Source organism: Ruditapes philippinarum, unplaced genomic scaffold, assembly GCF_026571515.1.
Source record: "Ruditapes philippinarum isolate M1 unplaced genomic scaffold, ASM2657151v2 ctg579_1_1_1_1, whole genome shotgun sequence".
Lineage (NCBI taxonomy): Eukaryota > Metazoa > Mollusca > Bivalvia > Venerida > Veneridae > Ruditapes > Ruditapes philippinarum.
In genome coordinates this window covers 289,646-312,022 of record NW_026861557.1, presented here as the reverse complement: position 1 = coordinate 312,022, position 22,377 = coordinate 289,646, and the positions used below count along the sequence as shown (strand labels likewise).

The 22,377-nt window shown below is 33.4% G+C and overlaps 2 protein-coding genes and 1 pseudogene across 2 annotated transcripts; 2 read left to right on the top strand and 1 right to left on the bottom strand.

Moving 5' to 3' along the window:
* LOC132716091 (uncharacterized) overlaps positions 1-22,377 on the bottom strand; it is a 45,270-nt pseudogene that overhangs the window by 4,730 nt on the left and 18,163 nt on the right.
* Positions 1,836-3,504, top strand: LOC132716093 (multimerin-2-like). The gene is made up of 2 exons (XM_060699264.1): positions 1,836-2,384; positions 3,032-3,504. The coding sequence occupies exons 1-2, from the start codon at positions 1,904-1,906 to the stop codon at positions 3,472-3,474; spliced, it is 924 nt and encodes a 307-aa protein (XP_060555247.1). The 5' UTR covers positions 1,836-1,903; the 3' UTR covers positions 3,475-3,504.
* LOC132716092 (uncharacterized) lies at positions 5,946-8,584 on the top strand. Its single transcript, XM_060699263.1, has 3 exons — positions 5,946-6,156; positions 6,719-7,297; positions 8,112-8,584. Exons 1-3 carry the CDS (start codon positions 6,048-6,050, stop codon positions 8,555-8,557), a joined length of 1,134 nt encoding a protein of 377 aa, XP_060555246.1. The 5' UTR covers positions 5,946-6,047; the 3' UTR covers positions 8,558-8,584.

Genomic DNA, 22,377 nt, shown 5'->3' with positions numbered 1-22,377 from the left:
ATTTCATCTTGCTCATAATTTCATCACCTTCCATCTTACTTCCATAAGATTTTTTCCCCTTTAAAACGTCCTTGACCTTTTAACCCTTGTCTTACAATCCCTGGTGCAATCGATATTCAAACAATACCAATAATATTTAGCAGTTTGTTTCTTTGTTCAAGTTTTATGTAACATCAACACAGTATAGGTCATATGGCAACTATCCAGCTTTACTGGTGGAGGAAAACCTCAGGTGCCCCTCCATGCAATATTTCAGACACAAACAGGCACTTATGTTGAACATTACATAAGCTAGTTGGATAGCTTCCTCACATGAAAGAATCAAAATTCCTTGTCGCAAATCGAACCCACAGCGGTTAGGGACAAGTGGTTTGAAGTCAACGACCTTAACCACCTGCCACAGATGCTCCTAAATTTAAAAAGTAAACTTCAGAAACTTACATCTTTATCTGACTTCAACAATCTAGAAGCAAACATATAAGATTCATCTATCACAGATTCTATGTCGTATTTGCCACTTCTCTTCATGTGACGTTCATTTTTCTGCAACATCAGAGCTATTGTTGTTGTCACTGCAACACATGACGCCTCACATCTGTCATATACATAAAATGTAATAATAGTTAAAAACTTGAACAGCAAAATTAACAAAATAAAGACATCAAATAACTTGCTTAAATTTAAAAGCATTAAAAATTAGGGCTGTCGGGTGTCTTTTTTTATCCCCATAGCCATGATTAATATACATGTACCTTGAAGTTGATCACTAGACAATGTTACATTACAAATATTAAATCTCTAGTCCTTGTAACTTCTTACCTCATTCATAACTTTACACTTTACAGAAGACCAATTAGATAATGTTATATATCAAGTTATCAACTATCTAATCTGTAAATCTTGTAGTTTTAAGAAATTTTTTAGTTTCTTATACTAAATATATGAACAAAGTGACCCTCTAGAGGGGGAACAAACAGTATTATTTATATAACTGTTAGAGGTCCTTTTTGTTTCAGGAAAGATTTCTAAACAAAATGCTCCACAAAAGTGGAAGTAACAAAAAATACAGTAAGAAGGGAATTTTTTTTAAATTCAGAGCCATGATATTATAACTCTGAAGAACACCTCTATGTATGCCAAAAGATGCCTGTTTGTTTTGGACAAGATGACTTTACAACACTTGTAGAAAGGATTAAAGCTGTGGAAGCAAGAGGTAATTTTCCTGTAACAATTTTATTCATAAAATCAATCGAATGTGCTTTAACAGTCATCTTTATGACTGTTAAAAAATGTTTTTGTCAGATGAAGAAATATGAAAATGTCATAATTATGTATCATATTATGATCTCCCATTGCTCCAATAATGTTAAATTAATTACATACATGTAATCTATCTCACTTTAGTTCATCATAATATTACTACCAATCAATCTACCAATCAAGCATGTTGAACAGGAAGGCAGGTTACACTTTCATTGATGCAAATTTTTTATAGCATTATATGCTGTAGAGATGCTTTTAAAATAATCTCTTTTACCTACAGTATTTGTAATTCTACAACATAAATAATCCAAACTTAGCAATCAAATAACACATTAGACATTTAAACTAAAGCCATGTTCACAATTTCAGGCATATATTCTTATTTTTATGTCTGAATCTGACATTTTTACACATAATTACATGTACAATGTTGTACAGTAATATTTTGAGAACAGCTATATGAAATAGGAAGAGATTCTAACGAAAGAATTTCTACATGGTTTATAAGACAATTAAGAGAATCATCACCCAAATATTAAAACTGTATGTCTACTCATTAAATATTTCAGATATGGATCACTTACTACGGATAAAGCAACTTGAGTGGCAAGTTCAAAACTCTAATGAAAAGCTAAACCTTATGTCTGCCACCAATCACAACCTTCAAACTGAACATGCTACCTTGTTACAAAAGTTGACAGATCAAGAAATAACCATAGCAACATTGAGGACTGACTTAGATAATCAAAAATCAATCTCCAAGGAAAGTTCACGCCAAACTGCAGTTTTACAGTCAACTGTGAATGGAATGGGTGTCACAATAGCGAAGTTAAAGAGAATATTTGCCAGTTTCCAAGAGCACTCTAATGATAAAACAGGAAACAAGTTTTACAAAGAAATAAAACAGGAAGATACTAAAGAAATTCCTGCCAGTAAACTCAATTCCTCCAGTCAACATCTGAATCTGCCATCTTTGGATAACAATAATAATATATCCTTAATGGATGCTGACATATCTGAAAAAAGTAGTCATTTAGGTTCCCTGTTAGGTTTTGTTGGGGAAAAAGTTGGTGACACTAAGGCCTCACAGAGAATAAAAGATAACAAAACAAGACATGCAGGTTGGTCTAGTTCCTACTTTAATCATTTCTATGTTAGTCAGAGTTAAATATTGTAACCGATAAAATGGTATGATATATAATAATGTTTTTCCAGTCATAAAATGAAGGGGATGACCATGTTAATTACATGTATAACTACATGATTGTATAAACATTCTAACATAGTTTACATATCAGATTCCATTCAATAGGACAGAAATTTTTTGTTCCCAAATTTTAGGGATTTTTTGAATAAGGCTCTTTAAGTAGGAAAATCATTTGTTATTATTACTAAAAGTTGAAATCCATAGATTTACAGCCCAATACTTTTTTACCTTGCAATTGTATTCCACATATTTACAACCGCACAAAATTAATTTTTGTTGTCAATTTACAAATTTTATGCCCTTGAATTTAAATGATTTAACATAATTAGCATTAGGATATGTTGGCATGCAGGTTATATTTGTTTCAGTGCATTTTTGTTCAATTTGTTGAGTATTATGAATGATGTTCAAATACACGAAAGAAATTCATACATTATCTTTAAAAATATTACACAATTACATATACATTATGATTTGCACCAGAATAGACACTACTTATAATCAATTTAATTCAGGTTATCATCATCTTTAATCTCATTTTTACTTTATCATTCATTACAGGACTCAATATTGTCAATTCAAAACAAAGGGCAGCTACAAACTTTGTTGCATTTCACGCTGTGCTTACTCCATATCATATTGATCACCTTGGAGACAATGACAACATTCGATTTGACAGAGTTCTGTTAAATGAGGGAGATGGCTACCATAATCAACATGGACTCTTCATTACTCCAAAACCTGGATTCTATCTTTTCTCAGTCACTTTGGCAACAAATTATGATGGACCATTTTTTGCTGAATTAAGGAAAAATGGAGCAATATTAGTTAACTTATCTGGTAATGGTCAGGCAGGAGGTTATCTTGACCAAAGTTCAGTTACCGTAGTAACCAAACTCAACGCTGGTGATGAAGTATGGGTGGTGCATACTGGTCCAGTAGATGGTTCTATCTTTGGAAATTATTTCTCTAGTTTTACTGGTGTTTTACTTGCTGACTTTTAATAACAGAAATTTATTAAAATACACAATGTCTTTTCTTTGTTTTCATTTTATTACATTTTCATCATTTCTGTTCTTTATTTAAACATGACATTAGAATCATGGTAAAATTTCAGAGACTACAGCCACTGGTGAAACAGCTTGTTTAGAAATGAGCATAATCAAATTATTCTTAACAGTGAAGACATTTTCTTTTCAATAGAGATGAACATGCTTTATGTTCAATCTGTTGCATATTGAGAACAGAAAATAATATAATCTCCTTTGACAAAGAAGTAACAATAACAGAAAAAAATTGAATCAAAGCACAGAAGGCGCTGAATTTGTTTGGGTCTCAGAATGTCAGAAAGGTGACGGTTGTGAGATTATAAATCAATTTGTTTTTGTTAAGTGCCACCAATGCTTTCTAGTGTTTTAACTTTAGTAAATTGGCTATAACACTAATTGCAACACTGATAGTCAATTCAATGTTTATTTGACTTGAAAAAAAAAAATGAGATGCCTCAACTGGGATTTGAACTCCAGACCTCTCGATTCATAAGCGAGCGTGCAAACCCCTCGGCCACGATGAAGTTATATATTATCACCCTGAAGAAAACCATATTATTCTAAATTAGGGTTTGTAACTCTTATTATTTCTACGCTAAACCTATAGTTTAACACAGATGTAAATAATCATGGAGCTTACTGTAAGCATGTATATCTATAAAGTATGAAACAATATTAGAATTCTTCGACCATTCGGGAACTACTTTGCTTGAAAATTAATGCACCTGTCATTTGACAATCTTTACGCTTTGATCTCCCCTGAATTAGGGGACTACTTTAGGCATTTGCAATAAACAGCATTAGACTCTGAAACTTTGCTACCATTATTTGTTTGGTCTGACGACCCAAACAAATAAAAATATAAAGACAAAGAACACCTCAAAAGCAGGGCAATATATTTCCAGAAGCAAATTTGTTTATCATACCTACTAGTATTTATATCCTAAGTGCTTTAAAGGAGATAACTGAGAAAAAATAGATGCCACAGTTATATAAGTTGCCAGACTTGTGTTTTTTTTGTCTTGGTATAAAGTAAGTGTTATTAATATAATATTATGTAGTATCAAGCCGTGAGTACTAGTAGAAAATGAGAAAAATAGAACTTGCCAAATAAGGTTAATTGTATTTGTATCATAGTTTGGGGATCTTTCTGTTGAAAATGTGTCGGAAGTAAATCGTATACATGTACATGCACAGTGCTTTAACTGGACTGCATGTATTATTTACCCACACTCCAGAGCATGCCCATTGATTGGTTCATTATGTCTGGGATTTACATATTGTGATGATAGAGAAAGAGATAGCGATAGAAATATCATATTCAGATGCTCCTTCATTGGTTACTTTTTTTCTGGGGTTTCATATTGTGACATCAGGGAGCGTGTTTTTATTTTTGACTATGATTCAAAAGAGAAAGAACATCAAAACACTGGGCAATCTGATTAATACTCAGGGGCTATGCCCCCTCGTACAAATCAGATAGCCTCATGTTTCGATGCTCTTTCTATTACATGTTGTATAATACCTGAGGCATAATAACCTTATTCAGTGTGAATTTTTATCTTGAGCACAGAATTGTACAAACACAACACAATAAACCTACATGTACACAGACATAAAGAATAGCTTCCTTGATGCAACTGTAAATGTGCAATTACTCAGTTTAGCTTTTATTTTTTGGTGATAAAATACAGGTTCAAGGTGCCAATTATCATTTGATGCTCAAACTGGCACTTGAGCAGGGGTGTGGGAAGTTTCTGATGCCAGCAGACAAGTTTGACAGAAATTTACCTTGTCCACAGCTTAACTTTCTCATCTAAAACTAAATAAGTTGAACACATGTTTTAGCAAAAGTTGTTTAGAGGTTACAATGTCCTTTCTTTGTAAAATGTGAAAAGATTTCTTTCAGTAAAGTTATGACTTTTGATCAGCAGTTTTTGGAAGCAAATCTTAAACAAGAATAAATTAGGTCTCAATTATTATCCTTTCAGAGCAAAATTTAATTCACTAAACAAGGCATTTTTTTTTAAACTTAGAGCCATGATATTATGACTTTGAAGAACACCACTATGTAATATGATGCCACAAATATCTAAGCTCTAAGCCAGGCAGTTTCAGGCAAGAAGATCTGACTGATCTTTTCAACCTGATAACTCTCAAAGGGTCACCTTTTAGCACTCTATGCTTAAATATAATAAAAAGCTGAGTAAATTCAATTGTTACACAAATTTATTAATGCGGACAGACTTATTCTTACAATAATGTTGAATCTGTATTAAACTGTTTGTTCATTTATATGCTGATACAACATTCTTGTACTAAACAACATTCAATGACTGATAAGATAAGCATATTGCCCTATATTCATGTCAATGTATGTTTTGGCCTCTTCATTTTTAGTTTAATCTTATCTTTAAGTCTTTTGTTTCCACAAATTCATTCCAAAGGCAGAGTGTATTGTATGTTACCTTAAGTTTAATGTCAGAAATTCATTAAAACAGAAACTTGATTACATTTGTATTTTCAAAATGACATCAGTTTGTATTTTTGTTCTCATCTTGGCAGTAATGCCTGTTTGTTTTGGACAAGATGACTTTACAACACTTGTAGAAAGGATAAAAGCTGTGGAAGCAAGAGGTAATTTACCTGTAACAATTTTATTTAAAAAAAAACACAATATGCATGAATACTCATCTTTATGGCTGTCTAAAAAAAAAATCTCATTAAGAAACAGGAAAATGTCATATGTAATCATAATTATGTCAATTGCTCTAATGATATTATGAAAATTAATGAACTAATCACACTTGAATTTAGTTCAGCATAATATTACTATCAATCAAGCATGTTAGAATAGGAAGAAAGATTACACTTTTATAAATGAAAATTTTTTATAGCATAATATGCTGTAGAGACGCTTTTAAAATTATCACTTTTACCAACAGCATTTCTATTTCTACAAAAGAAATAATTCAAACTAACCAATAAAATGAAATCAACTCACTCAACATTAAAACATAAACAATGTTTACAATTTAGGACATATATTCTAACCTTTAGGTACAGTAATATTTTAAGAATGGTTATATGAAATAGGAACAAGATTCTGACAAAAGAATTTCTACATGGTTTAAGACAATTAAGAGAAACATCACCCAAAGATTAAAACTGTATACTGTCTACTCATTAAATATTTCAGATATGGATCACTTACTACAGATAAAGCAACTAGAGAGACAAGTTCAAAACTCTAATGAAAAGCTGAACCTCATGTCTACCACCAATCACAACCTTCAAACTGAACATGCTACCTTGTTACAAAAGTTAACAGATCAAGAAATAACCATAGCAACATTGAGGACTGACTTAGATAATCAAAAATCAATCTCCGAGGAAAGTTCACGCCAAACTGCAGTTTTACAGTCAACTGTGAATGGAATGGGTGTCACAATAGCAAAGTTAAAGAAAATATTTGCCAGTTACAAGAACATCTTCCAAGAGCAATCTAATGATGAAACAGAAAACAAGTATCACAAAGATATAAAACAGGAAGATACTAAAGAAATTCCTGCCAGCAAAGAGCTTTCTGATGCTAGTTTCTCCAGTAAATATCTGAAAATGCCATCTTTGGATAACAACAAGAAGAACATATCCCTGGGTCATGCTGACATGTCTAAGACAAATAGTCTTCATGGTTCTCTGATAAGTTTTGTTGAGGAAAAAGGTGGTGAAACTAAGGCCTCACAGAGAATAAAAGACAACAAAACAAGACAAGCAGGTTGGTCTAGTTCTTAGTTTATTCATATCTACAGTAGAACTTCTATGAGTCAAACTTCGATAAGTCGATTTTCTGGATGTGTCAAAGTAAAATGAAATCATGATTTTTTCCCCCTACATATTTCTTATAAAACCTTTATAAGAGTAGAAGTTTTATAAGTTGCTTTTTCGATGTGTCAAAGTTTTTTACGTGGTCTGAATAGAATAAATCTAGTAAAATTTACAACAAATAAGTCGAAGTCCTTTGATTTCTTTTTACACCTTCGATCTCAAGACATTTTTTCACATCTTTTCTGGCCACAAAAATGATTTCCGATCAAATTGCTTTTCAGTGGTTCATAGAAATATATCAGTGAAATATAAAACTGATAATTTCAATGTTTATCAATTTGATAATTTTCACTATTTTGAATTTAAGCCCCTCACGTTGTTTTAGTCAAATACCAGCATGCACAGTACTGGAAATCAACTTAATGACGTGACGTCGTAAATGATGTCACATTATATTATTATTTGGCACGTTTTTCATTTAATATCAGGTTAAATGTCTTTTTAAACATTTCTTTGCATATAATAAAAAGAAAATTATTTTGTTTAGTAAAGTGTAAGATCGAAATATATTTCACCTTATGAACACCAAAAGTTCATATTTCACTTGTGGCTGCACAACACATGAAATATACCTTTTGGTGCTCCCTCTGTGAAATATATTCTGATCTTACACTGAACTAAACAAATACTCATATAATTATATAATCAATTTAATTCAGGTAATCATATCTTTAATCTCATTTTTACTTTATCATTCATTACAGGACTCAATATTGTCAATTCAAAACAAAGGGCAGCTACAAACTTTGTTGCATTTCACGCTGTGCTTACTCCATATCATATTGATCACCTTGGAGACAATGACAACATTCGATTTGACAGAGTTCTGTTAAATGAGGGAGATGGCTACCATAATCAACATGGACTCTTCATTACTCCAAAACCTGGATTCTATCTTTTCTCAGTCACCTTGGCAACAAATTATGATCAAAAATTTTATGCTCAATTAAAGAAAAATGGAGCACCATTAATTAACTTATCTGGTAATGGTCAGGCAGGAGGTTATCTTGACCAAGGTTCAGTTACCGTAGTAACCAAACTCAACGCTGGTGATGAAGTATGGGTGGTGCATAATTCTCCACCAGATGGTTCTATCTGGGGAAATTCTTTCTCTAGTTTTACTGGTGTTTTACTTGCCGATTTTGAATAACAGAAACTTATTAAAATACACAATGTCTTTTCTTTGTTTTCATTTCATTACATTTTCATCATTTCTGTTCTTTATTTAAACATGACATTAGAATCATGGTAAAATTTCAGAGACTACAGCCACTGGTGAAACAGCTCATTAGGAAATGAGCATAATCAAATTATTCTTAACAGTGATCAATAGAGATAAACATGCTTTATGTTCAATCTGTTGCATATTGAGAACAGAAAATAATATAATCTCCTTTGACAAAGAAGTAACAATAACAGAAAAAATTGAAAAACGTAAGAACCAAGAGCACCTCAAAAGCAGGGCAATATATTTCCAGATGCAAATTTGTTTACCATACCCATTTCCTAAGTGCTTTAAATGAGATAACTGAGAAAAAAAAAATACCAGCAGGGCTCAAGCTAGGTTCAAAATTTAGGGAGAAGTCACTTCTCCCTCCAGCGGCTTAAAGGGAGAAGTGGGGAGACTTTAGGGAGAAGTGAGGAGATTCATTTATCGATGTTTGTTGTATGTTATCGCAATTATGTTGACTCACTGTACATATCTTATTAAATGAATTGGATTTTTGTTACAACAGAATATTCAATTTTAATTTAAAAGTAGTTTGAAACAAGTAATAAGAATGAGTATCATGTAATGCAACCATTGCATTAAATGAAGATAAAAAAGCCATAGTTGATTCCTATCATGGATCATATCATGGGTGGATTAACAGTTATTCCCATCTGATTTACTATTAAAAAGCTTGCGCCAGACATTATATTCATATTCACTTATGTTTTAAAGAAAATGAAAGTACATAACGAAAGAAACGATCTTTAATTTAACTTCATTTGTAATAAATACAGTGTAATACGCCGTCAATTTTATCAAATTTAACTCGTCGACAAAAAAGGTTATCATAACTTTCATTTAAAATTACCGTTACAGTTATATGTCGTGCGGTCCTCTTAATTCTGACAATCATTCGATAGTGAAAATTAATTGACGTTTGATCCGTCCATCATAAATAATTGTTACGGGTAGTTGTATGTTAGCGATTTAATGATTGGTTTAATAATGTCGCCTCGATTCAAACGTGAATTACGATTGGTTTCTCGCACGTATCGGTAATCTCGCCGTGGGCGGAGTCTAATTGTTCCTCGAGTGTCTGTTAATTAGACTTTTATGACATGTTGGTAAACAAACGGATTAAAGACATTTCGCGTTGATTGAGATGCATGACAGTCCCTTTATCCGGCGGTGAGGGTAAACAAAGCAAACACACACAACATGTTATTCACAGTTATTGTTGGTAATTTTCAATAATGGATCAATAAAATCAGGCGACTTCATCTTCGCTTTCATGTAGGATGTCGGCGAAGTCAGACGAAATTCGGCGACTATTTCGCCCGAATCGCCCACTAGCTCGAGCCCTGACCAGTATATAAGTTGCCAGACTTGTGGCTTTTTGTCTTGGTTATTAGTGTTAGTGTTATACATGTAGCATCAAGCCATGTGTATAAGTAGAACTTGAAAAAAACAAGATCTGTCACGTATGTGACAAATGCCCCGAAAAGGTTTCTTAAGCATGCAGGTATTATGAAAAGAAAAAAGAATGAAAGTAACTAATTGCTTAATATTGTTCTTGTGAAATATAGTGCTATTTATAGCAAATTTAACACCTTGGGACAAGGGTCTTGGATGCAACACAAAATCCTGATGTGGTAGACATTTATGCCAAGTTATTTTAAAATCATTCAATGCATGACAATGTTACAATTTGGAAACTAATGTGTACCTTCAAACTCTTCTTATGAGCATAAGTACCTTCAAACTATTAGTGTGACCTTGACCTTGGAGGTTGGAACATAAGTCTTACACACAACATGTTATCTTGATGTGGTAGACATTTGTGCCATGTTATTTTAAAATCCTTCCATGCATGACAAAGTTATTGTCTTGACACAAATGTGTGTACCTATAATCTCTAATTGTGATAGCATGAACAGTTCAGAATATATGTGTTTGACCTTGACCTTTAAAAAGGGACAAGGTTCTTGGACACCACACAATATTGTCTAGTGATAGAAATTTGTGCATAGTTATTTGAAAATCCCTAAATGCAGGACAAAGTAACAGTCTGGACATGATTGTTGTGTAAGTGGGGATGAACCGAGGGACATGAGCCTTAGCCACGACACATCGTCTTGATGTGGTAGACATTTGTCCCAGTTACTTTAAAATCCCTCCATGCATGACAAAGTTAAAGTTCGGACTTGAATGTGTATTTTCAAACTCTTCTGGAGAGAATGAGTACCTTCAAACTATAAGTGTGACCTTAACCTTAAAGGTAGGGACAGAAGTCTTGAACACGACATGTCGTCTTAATGTGGTTGACATTTATGCATAGTTATTTTAAAATTCTTCAATGCATGACAAAGTTACAGTCCGGACACCAATGTGTGTATCTATAAACTCTAATTGTGATAAAGTGAACTTCAAAATGGTAGTGTGACCTTGACCTTTGAGGTAGGTATGTGATTCTTGAACGCGACACATCGTCTTGATGTGGTAGAAATTTATGCTAAATTAGTCATAAATCCTTTGATGCATGACAAAGTTACAGTCCAGACACAAATATGTGAACCTATAAACTCTTATTGTAATAAAGTGAAACTTTAAAATGTTAGTGTGTCCTTGACCTTTGAGGAAGGGACATGATTCTTGGACACGACACATCATCTTGATGCGGTAGACATTTGAGCCAAGTTATAGTAAAATCCTTTGATGCATGACAAAGTTACAGCCCAGACACGATTGTGTGTACCTTTTGACCCTAATTGTGATAAAGTGAACTTCAAAATGGTAATGTGACCTTAACCTTTGAGGTAGGAACTTAATTCTTGGTAGACATTTACTGTATTCCTAGAAATGTCTGCAGATATAATATTTTGCGTTTTTCACAACGTCAGCATCTTCGCGGAGACGCAAATATTAAGTCGCTACAGCATAAATAACAGTTTTTAGAGGCTACGTTTTTGATGCATGACCTTGCATGTTGCGTACTTTTAATTCTTTTATTTTTTTAACAAGTCGCGCCTAACAAGTCGTTACTCGATACCTTTTCATTTATTGACTAGAACACGGACGGTTGTTCCGTGAACACTTTTTACTTAATTCCTTACCTTTCTCACTGTGATTAAGTAAGATTAAGTCAAACCCATAGCTTTTATTCTCATTTGAATCATAACTGACTTTATCTTCAAAATGTTGATAATTATGTAATTAATCACACTGTACATCGCTTTCATTATAACAACATAACAGCTGTTTATCAATGTAGCAATTGATCGCTTTTGTACTTTTAACAAAGGATGACACCTACTCCAAGCAAATAAAATCAAAGTCATTCAATGTACGCAAACTGTAAATGCTTTTGTATATGACGTGACTAGCGAATAACATCAATAAGCATGATAATTACTAATAATTGACAACTTTTTTCAGGAACCAAACAGGTATCTATGACATACATACATAATTCTTTACACATTTCTATTGCACCTGTGTTTATATGTTTCTTGTGTAAGTAGATTATAATAAATATTCTGCACGTTTATGTTTTTATTTGGTTGAAGCTAGAAATGTTCGCGGATTTGTTGTAAGTAACATATTCGCGGCTATTAAGATTCACGGAATCATGCCTACTGCGAAAAGCGCTAACTTAAAACGTGCAAAATCTTTTCTAGGAATACAGTATGCCTAGTTATTTTGAAATCCTTTCATGCATGACAAAGTTACAGTCCGGACACGATTAACTCCATTTGTGATAATGTGAAACTTCAAAATGTAAGTGTGACTTTGACCTTTGAGGTAGGGGCGTGGTTCTTGGATGCTACACATTGTCTTGATGTGGTAGACATTTGTGCCAAGCTATTTCAATGTATTTATATGTATGACAAAGTTACAGCCTGGACACAAATGAAGTGGGTATGCAGACAGACGGTGCGATTTTAATATCCTCCCTGGGGCATAAAAATGCCAAATAACGTTAATAGCACATGTGAATACATTATACCAGAGGCATAACTTATAATCTCATTCAGTGCGGACTTTGTTCTTGTGCACGGAAGTGTACAAACACAACACAATACACCTACATGTACATAAGAGATAAAGAATAGATTCCTTGATGCAGTTGTCAAGGTAGATGTGCAATAATACAGTTTTTTGCCACATATTGCAAATAGTAAATTTTTTTGGGTGAAAGCATACAGGTCTAAGGTGCCAATCTGCACATCATTTGATGCTCAAACTGTCACTTGAGCAGGGGTGTGGCCAAACTGTCAATTGAGCAGGGGTGTGGCCAACAGATAAGTTGGACAGAAATTTTTACCTTCTCATCTAAAACTAAATAAGTTGAACACATGTTTCAGCAAAAGTTGATGAGAGGCTACAATGTCCTTTCTAACAGATTTCCCTAAGTAAAGTTTTGACTTTCGATCAGCAGTTTTTGGAAAAATTCAGCAAAATTTAAACAAGAATAAATCAGGTCCCAATTATTATCCTTTCAAAGCCAATATTAAACATGGAGAAACCAAGTAGATGCACTTATGCAGTCATACTAAAAATGCCTGATCTAACAACAAAATGTGTGTATATTTTACTGATTCAAGTCAAAGAACTTAACAGTCACAACTAAATGCTCTTGTCTCTTGATAAAACTTTTGACACAAAGCCTTTGCCTCCACGTGACTAATCAGGGAGCTTCTCTCCCAATATCAGGTGCTTCTAGCCAGAGACCTACCAGTAAAATTATTGGCACAGGAAGTGTATTTATACAAAGTAAACATATATTTCAAAATAAAACTTTGAGACCTTCTTAAGGGATAGAATTACAGTATTTTGTTATTTTTTCTTGATCAGAAATTCACTTGTTCACAGACAAGTTCCATTGAAAATTCCATTTGTCCTCTTGCAAAATTGTTTTGGGTTTTGCAAGTCAGTCATAGGACTACTGCAACTCTTACATCAGCAAAATCATCATGCTTAAGTAAACTAGCTTATTACTTACCTTGGATCATAATGTGTAACCCTGCATATATCCAGCGTATTTTTGATGACCTGACCTAGAGTATCATATTGGTGAACACCTAGAATAGCTGTCCTTGCCACAGCACTGTTACTGGCCGCCAGTCTACCAGAGTCTCGCCATATAATCTCAGATGCCTGTAAGACAATTGTTTGAAATGTTTACTAATTATTTTTGGCTGGCTATATTTAATGACATAAGCATTTATGTAAAAAGAAAGAAATGATTCTAACATGGCTTGTGATTTTGTCATAATACAAAATAAAGAAAACAACAGTGATTTTCTGCCAACGAATACTGCTTAGAAACTACATGTATATATGATGCTGTTCAGTTCATTTTATAAGTGCACTCCATTGGATAAAATTGATATACAGACATGAAAATTGGCAACCTCCATTTGAAAAATAGCATAAGTGATCCCCCTTATTTGTCTTTTTTATAGTAATATTAGAATAAAAATAATACCAAATATGATTACTCGAAAGTATAATATATGTACACTTGATGCTGCTTTCTATGCAGTGTGCATAATGTACAAACTAGAACTTGGAACATCAAAAAAAAACAAGATAAATCAGTACAACACTAATTGTCTTTAGATGTACAATCGACTTGTCATTCAACTTACTCTCAATGGTTCCTCGGAGAACTGTGGATGGCTTACAACATTCTTCACCTGGGAACAAACACCTGGGCTACACTCATCACCAAGTTCCGGTATACCTTGTTCTGACCAGCACATCAATCGTTTTGCGTAGTCAACCGGATCAACCTGTTATTAGTTATATATACTAGATCAACCCTATTACCAGGAACTTAAAAATTGTAACCAATGAAATAGGTTAATATAATTTTAAGTTTATCTGATTTAAATACATGCACATATATCTCTGTTGTTTGAATATTTCTAATAACACATTTTAAACTTCTTTGCATTCTTTAAATAGAAAGATAGCTGAAAAAAGAGGATGCATGGAAATACATGCCTACATGTATATGCAAATTTCAATTTTCAACATCCTCAAAAGATATAACCGAGAAAAATTGATTTCATAGACAATTTGCTAATGAAAGGTGATATACTTTGTCCAATAGTGTGTGTAATAACTGATATGAAAATATATGTAACCTGTACCTGATAACATATTCTAGCTTATTTAACAGATCTTCAATTTATGAAGTCTTCTAAAAGTAATTACATTGATTTTACAAATAATTTTTGCAATAAATTCATAAGTCTCAATTAGTCATTTAATTTATCTCTATCGGTCCAAAAGACAACAAGCAGACACAAAATTCTGAAAATTCATAAAAATGACCTAAACCTTTTTACCAGTTATTATCGAACAAGGATTTACAAAGTATCACTGTTGACTTTGCCCTTTGGCCTATTGACCTTTGAAATCAATAGGGACAACAGTGACCATGATCTTAACAGTGTGGGAGTACATACAGACCACCTAATAACAATTTAAAATGGGGGGCAAAAAAATGAGCTCACTACAGATTTTTTCTGTATAATTGACTGTAGTATTAGGATCATCTGATCTGTTTTCGTCAGTCCAATCTCCAATCTGCCATTTCCTGCGGTGTGCATCTGGGAAACACTTTTTGTGAACCATTTCCAACCTGTCATACACCTCTTTATAATGCTGAAATGTGCCAGTGAAATGAGTTAAAAATATCATAAAACAAGCAATTATCATAGTATTGCAAGCAATCCATAAGTCCCCTACCGGTAAGAACCCCAGCAACATTCTGATTTCAATTTTACCAGTGAATGAATGACATGAATGAACTTAAATCTTTTGAGTTCTAAGTTTGTCTATTTCACAGTAATGTGTTAAGTTTCCCTGCCTAGTAAGGAAACAGGGATCATTCTAGGGGGCGATTTCCGCGATTTCTCGCAAAAATATCACCAAAATCTCAGAGAAATTTGTGAAATGAGAGAAAATCTCGCACGGCAATTTGAGCCGGAAAATGTCTAAAAACAATCTAAGGAATGCTCAAATTACACAAAAATATGATGAAAAATTCACGATTCCCATCAAGAATTTAATTTCAAATTGTTAATTAATGAAATCGGTGTAAAAAACTCCAAAAAGTAGTCCAACACTTTGAATTATTTAGCCTTAAATAATTGCCGATCGGAGACCGCAAATTCACCGTACAGAAATACGGTAGGATGGCTAACCTTTATCTATCTGTAAGTCGAGAATTTACACAAAACACTTTTAATTGATTTTAATAAAAAAATTTAGACACAGACTAAACATAAAAATGGACATGTCAAAAATAAATCTACCGGTAAAAATTGTCTTCTAAATGTCACATCAACCACGGTAAATTTTGCCGTAAAGAACAAATTTAAAAATTTTGTTTTACGATTCCTGATGAAATAGCCGATAATAAATGTTCTTTTATTGAACAAAAATATTTAATTTTATATAATTGCAATCAGCAACAGCTAGAATTGTGAATGTTTCAGCGGAAAACAGACAAATATTCATTTGTCACATATTTTCGCGATGTCGTGATTAAAAAAAATTCTAAAAGGAAGCCGAGTGTTATTTAAAGGTGTTTTATAACACTAAAAATGATGTTTATGAATAAAAATTACTTTAGTTATTGTTTATATTTGTGGATATGGAGATATTTGTCATTATGTGTTCAGGTATATTTTTTAATGGAGGGAGGTGTGTGAAGAGAATCATAAAAAGAAAACAAAATGAAAGGTTATAAAAATATTCTTCAAATCTCAACAATCACTTCTGTACAGTACAGTGTTGTCCATTAGGAACATTGACTGCAAATAATAGTTGTAGTAGATATCCATGTATAATTCTTTTATATTTCAGAATAAAGGTGTTATATTTATTTTTCACAATTAGAATTTTATTATGTTTAAAAAATCACAAAAGAAAAGGCATAGGATGTGTTAAAAAAGTGAAAACAAAAATCACTGTAATAAACAGAGCTACATCTTCTTATATCCTCATTAGATAAACAATGTTTATATGTACAGTGATTTTTAAAAAGTTAGAAATTTCCATATTTTTAACCTCGCCCATCATGAAAATTAAATCTCTCAAGAAAATCTAATTTCTCTCATCAAAATTTCTCAAATGAGAGAAAATCTCTCACTAAAAATCCTGACCAGGATGATCCCTGAGGAAATTATGTTAATACAACCTTGTCATATTATTACAATGTGGGATTTTAAAGTAAATCCTATAAGGAATGAAGAAGATGGAGTAAAAAATACTAATTTCTCGAAAAAAATCTAAGTTCAAGGGGGACATTATTCTGGAAATAGTCTTGCTAGAGTATTTAACCTTCTCAAAAATGTTAAGGGATAATAAGAAACATATATATGAAGTTTGAAGTAGATACATTATGAAATAAATAAGTTATTTAAACAAGAGGGCCATGATGGCCCTGAGGTCGCTCACCTGTATATAGGCCCCCCCAACCCCCCGCCCCCCCAAATGTTGCAGGGCCAATTTAACTAAAGGGCTTTTATTTGCACAAACTTGGTAGACACCCATAAGAAGATGTTTCATGCTTAACATCTAAGCTCTAGCTCATTGGGCTATTTAAAAGAAGATTTTTTTAAAGTTTTTACTATACACATATAGTTAAAAACAATGACACCCCTGGGGCGGGGCCAGTTATGACCCCAGGGTTTTTATTTGAACAAACTTTGTAGACACTTACTAGAATATGTCTCATGCTTAATATCTAAACTCTAGCTATTTGGGTTTTTTCAAAGAAGATTTTAAGTTTTTGCTATACACATATAAGGAAAATCAATGACCCCGGGGCGGGGCCAATTTTGACCCCAGGTCTTTTATTTGAACAAACTTTGTAGACACTCACTAAAACATGTTTCATGCTTAATATCTTAACTCTAGCTATTTGGGTTTTTTCAAAAAAGATTTTTTAAGTTTTTGCTATACACATATAAGGAAAATCAATGACCCCCGGGGCGGGGCCAATTTTGACCCCCAGGGCTTTTATTTGAACAAACTTGGTAGACACCTATTAGAACATGTTTGATGCTAAATATCTTAACCAAAGCTCTTTGAGTTCTTTAAAAGAAGATTTTTTAAGTTTTTACTATATGCATATATAGGGAAAATCAATGACCCCCCCCCGGGCGGGGTCAATTTTGACCCAAGGGCTTTTATTTGAACAAACTTGGTAGACACTTATTAGAACATGTTATGCTAAATATCTTAGCTCTAACTCTTTTGGTTCTTTAAAAGAAGATCTTTTAAGTTTTTAATATATGCATATAGGGAAAATCAAGGACCCCCTGGGGCGGGGCCAATTTTGACCCCAGGGCTTTTCTTTGAACAAACTTGGTAGGCACCTATTAGAACATGTTTGATGCTCAATATCTTAGCCATAGCTCTTTGAGTTCTTTAAAAGAAGTTTTTTCAAGTTTTTACTATATGCATATAGGGAAAATCAATGACCCCCCGGGGCGGGGCCAATTTTGACCCCAGGGCTTTTATTTGAACAAACTTGGTAGACACTCACTAGAAGATGTTTTATGCCAAATATCTAAGCTCTAGCTCTTATGGTTTTTTTAAAGAAGATATTTAAAGTTTTTTTCTTTCGGTTGCCATGGCAACCAGAGTTCTGCATGGAATTAAATTCTTTGAACAATTTTTAAAGGTGACCACCAAAGGAACATTCCTGTGAAGTTTGGATGAAATTGGCCTTGTGGTTTATGAGGAGATGTCATTTAAAGTAAAAGTTTACGGACGACGGACAGACGACGGACGACGGACGAAAAGCGATCACAAAAGCTCACCCTGTAACTTTGTGACAGGTGAGCTAAAAAGACAACATTTTTCTTCATGAAAATTCTAAGTTCAAGGGAGGTAATACTGATAATTTTTGTGCTAGAGTTGTAAAGCTTGTCACATATGATGAGGTTGATGACCAGAAACTTATATTTAAAGTTTAAAGTAAACACCTTAAGAAATAAAGAACTTATAGTGAAAACGCTGAAAAATTTAAATCAGAAATCTTGAAATCCAGGCTATTTGTTGCCATGATAGCAACCAGAATTTTCAACATAGGAAGAAAAGAAAAAGATGTGCATAATCTACAGACTGCCATCTACCCATATTTTAAGTTTCATAAAAATATTTTCAGTACTTTTTGAGTTATCACTGGATCCAGTTTATGTGTTAAATTTGCCATATTTTCAGACTATTTGTTGCCATAGCAACCAGAATTTTCAACATAGGAAGAAAAGAAAAAGACGTGCATAATCTCCATACTGCCATCTATCCATATATCAAGTTTCATAAAAATATTTTCAGTACTGTTTTGCATTATCGCGGGATCCAGTTTTGTGGACGGACGGACAGACAGACAGACGGACGGACAGACGGACGGAGGGTAAACCTAAAGTCCCCTCCAGTTAAACCGGTAGGGGACTAATAATTTGTAGAGTTTCAAGTCACACCTCCAAAATAGGAGAGCTAAAAAATCGACCTTACAGTCTCTATTTAAATCACTGAGTGTTCTCCTTTACAATAATATGTTTATACATTTTGTATAAAATTTTACAATGTACCAATGGAATGAAAGGCAACAGATTGGTCAATAATCATTAATGTACATTTTGTAATTAACCCTTAACCTGTTGAATTTTTTTAATGAATTTGTTAAGCTTTTATTTTTGTAACTATATTTACTTTCCATTATCAATTTTGGGGATATCAAGATGAAAACTATGTCAGCCAACAGCAGATAGCCTGTTCAGACTGCACAGATAAGCCAACCAACGGTGAACCTGGCTCTATACTGGTGACAAAGGCTCATCACTTAAAATTCCGGCCGAACAGGGGTCATTTTCTGATAAAAAGATGCATTAAGTAACAAATCAAAAACTGTTTTCTCCAAATTGTTATAAAAAATTGAGATTGATTGCCTTTAATATTTTAATTTACCTTATTTTAAATTTTGTGTATATAAAATATACATAAAATATAAAATATTAAAAATTTAATTAAAACAGGAGGCAAGTTCTCAAATAGATTCTTAATGTATTATTTTTTCCATCAAATGTATCTTAATATGTGTGCAGATGTACTTTCCCTTGATTAGCACCCTGAAAGAACTACAAAAATTTAAAACAGAGGTCTTAAAAATTAACATACAAGTAAACAAAACATACATTTGTATTGTAGATAGTATGATAATTTTACACATACCTTTTTGACCTCATCTTTTTTTAGCCCCTCTGTCAGCAATCCTATGGCATCACCAACACATTGACCATATATGGTAGCATAAATCCTATCATATGTCCTATGAATTTCTCTACGTAATACCTTCAATGTAAAAACAAGATTCTAGACAGGAGTAAATAAATAAATCAAAATTTTAATTGTCTCTTAATAATACCTTATATATTTCAAAACAGTTTATCCTGTGCTGAAGATCACTTCATTTAGAAAACCTGCTCAGAAAATAAAAGAATAACAATATCAGGCAGGCCTTGAGCTAGGGGGCGACTTGGGCGAAGAAGTCACCTTCAGATCAGTGACTTTGCCTTAAACAAACTTTAGAGCGATTTTGAAGTCGCCCGATTTTTTAATGATCTGTCATACCTTCGCCCGATTTTTTAATTATCTGTCATACCTATTTTACAACGCTAGGTCTGTTAACAATTTGTTTACCTCTAAATTACGAGGGTTGTTCGGGAAGTTCTGAGAATTGTTTTATAGCACACGTTGTAGTCGGGTTAGTGTAAATATAAATATAATACCTTTTATTTCAATAATACTGTCAGTATTGAAAATATCATAAACATACACAAAAAAACTAAAAAAATAAAAATAGTAAATAACCCTATAAAAAAACCCGGGGCACGCCAACTATTTGCAAAGTTATCGACGTTAAGTCCCTCGATGTCGACCCCTTTTAACGTAGTCACCTGCAATTTTATGCATTTTCTGTTCGGCTGATCCCTTTTGTTTTTTCCAAAGTTTCCCGTTTCCGGGAAAGGACAACAGGTATCAACAAGATGTCGCTGAGTCAAAAGCGTTTTCCCTGGCTTTTATTTGACTCTGGGAACAACGGGAAATCCTCGGGGGGGTGCGGGCGTATGGGGGTTTTTTCCCCTTTTTTAAAAAGGCATGCCCTTATCACGTAGCTGGGGCTGTTTTCTTTTATTTTCCTGTAGAATTTAAACATTTTTATTGGGTTCTGTGGAAGACTTTTCCAGCGCAACACAAAATTTCACGATGCTCCGCAATTCAACGTCACCTATCGACGTCATGTTGTTTACTCAGTGGCTCTGGGCAACAACTTTAAAACAATGTTTATCCGTTGAGAATTAAATTAACGTTATGATATTTTCAGGAAATGACGTCATAACGTTCCGCTGCTGACCATTGTTTTCGCGCATTTTTTACGTTATCAAAATTACGAAATATTATTAGTGTAGCGCGTTATACCTTTCTTTAGAGTCGAACTGCTCCGGTGCGGCGTTATAGTGTTGCTATGGTTACTGCTATTTCCAGGTATTGTTGTCTGATTCTATTCAATTTTTAGGAATAGTTCCATGATATGCTAATCTTAGTATGTGCAAAATATTACGTATTAGAAACAAAAAATATAGGAGATATGACAAAATTCCCAGAACTTCCCGAACAACCCTCATACAACCAATTACTGTACAGTTTTTGTCATATGAATTATATTTCTGTAACAAAAAATAATTAGTTCTCTTTAAAAATTGATGTATCACAGGGCTCTAGCTAGACCAAAATTTTAGGGAGAAGTGACTTCTCCCTTAGCTCCTATCAGGGAGAAGTTTGGAGACAAAGGGTCTGAGAAGTAAAAATGTGCTAGGCAAATTTATTTGATCCATAACTAGAAATGTGTCCATAGGACACGGGTGCCCCCACCGCGACACTGTTCTGTCAATCTTTTTACTAAGTCAAGGGAAATAACTCTACAAATACTGGATAAATCCACAAGCGAAACCCCAGGTGCAAATCTAAAATATGCTGAGCAACCTGCCCATAAGGTTTATTGACTATGTCAAATCCTTTTTGAGAAACTTGCGACACAAGTTGAAAATTGCAAAAATTTTCTAAGTGAAGGGCAATAACTCTAAAATACTAAATAAATCCAGACGAAAATACCTGGTGCACAACTGCACATGCTGATCAATATTCCTGTAAAGTTACATGACTCTAGGTCAAATACTTTTTGAGTTATGTGCGACACATGTTGAAAATTGCCAAATTTTACTAAGTCAAGGGCAATAACTCTGAAAATACTAATAATATCCACACGAAAATACCCAGGTGCACAACTACACATGCTGATCAACATTCCTGTAAAGTTTCATGACTCTAGGTCAAATACTTTTTGAGTTACATGTGACACAAGTTGAAAATTGCAAAATTTTACTAAGTCTAGGGCAATAACTCTGAAAATACTAAAAATATCCAGACCAAAATACCCAGGTGCACAACTACACATGCTGATCAACATTCCTGTAAAGTTTCATGACTGTAGGTCAAATACTTTTTGAGTTACATGCGACACAAGTTGAAAATTGCAAAATTTTACTAAGTCAAGGGCAATAACTCTGAAAATACTAAAAATTTCCAGACCAAAATACCCAGGTGCACAACTACACATGCTGATCAACATTCCTGTAAAGTTTCATGACTCTAGGTCAAATACTTTTTGA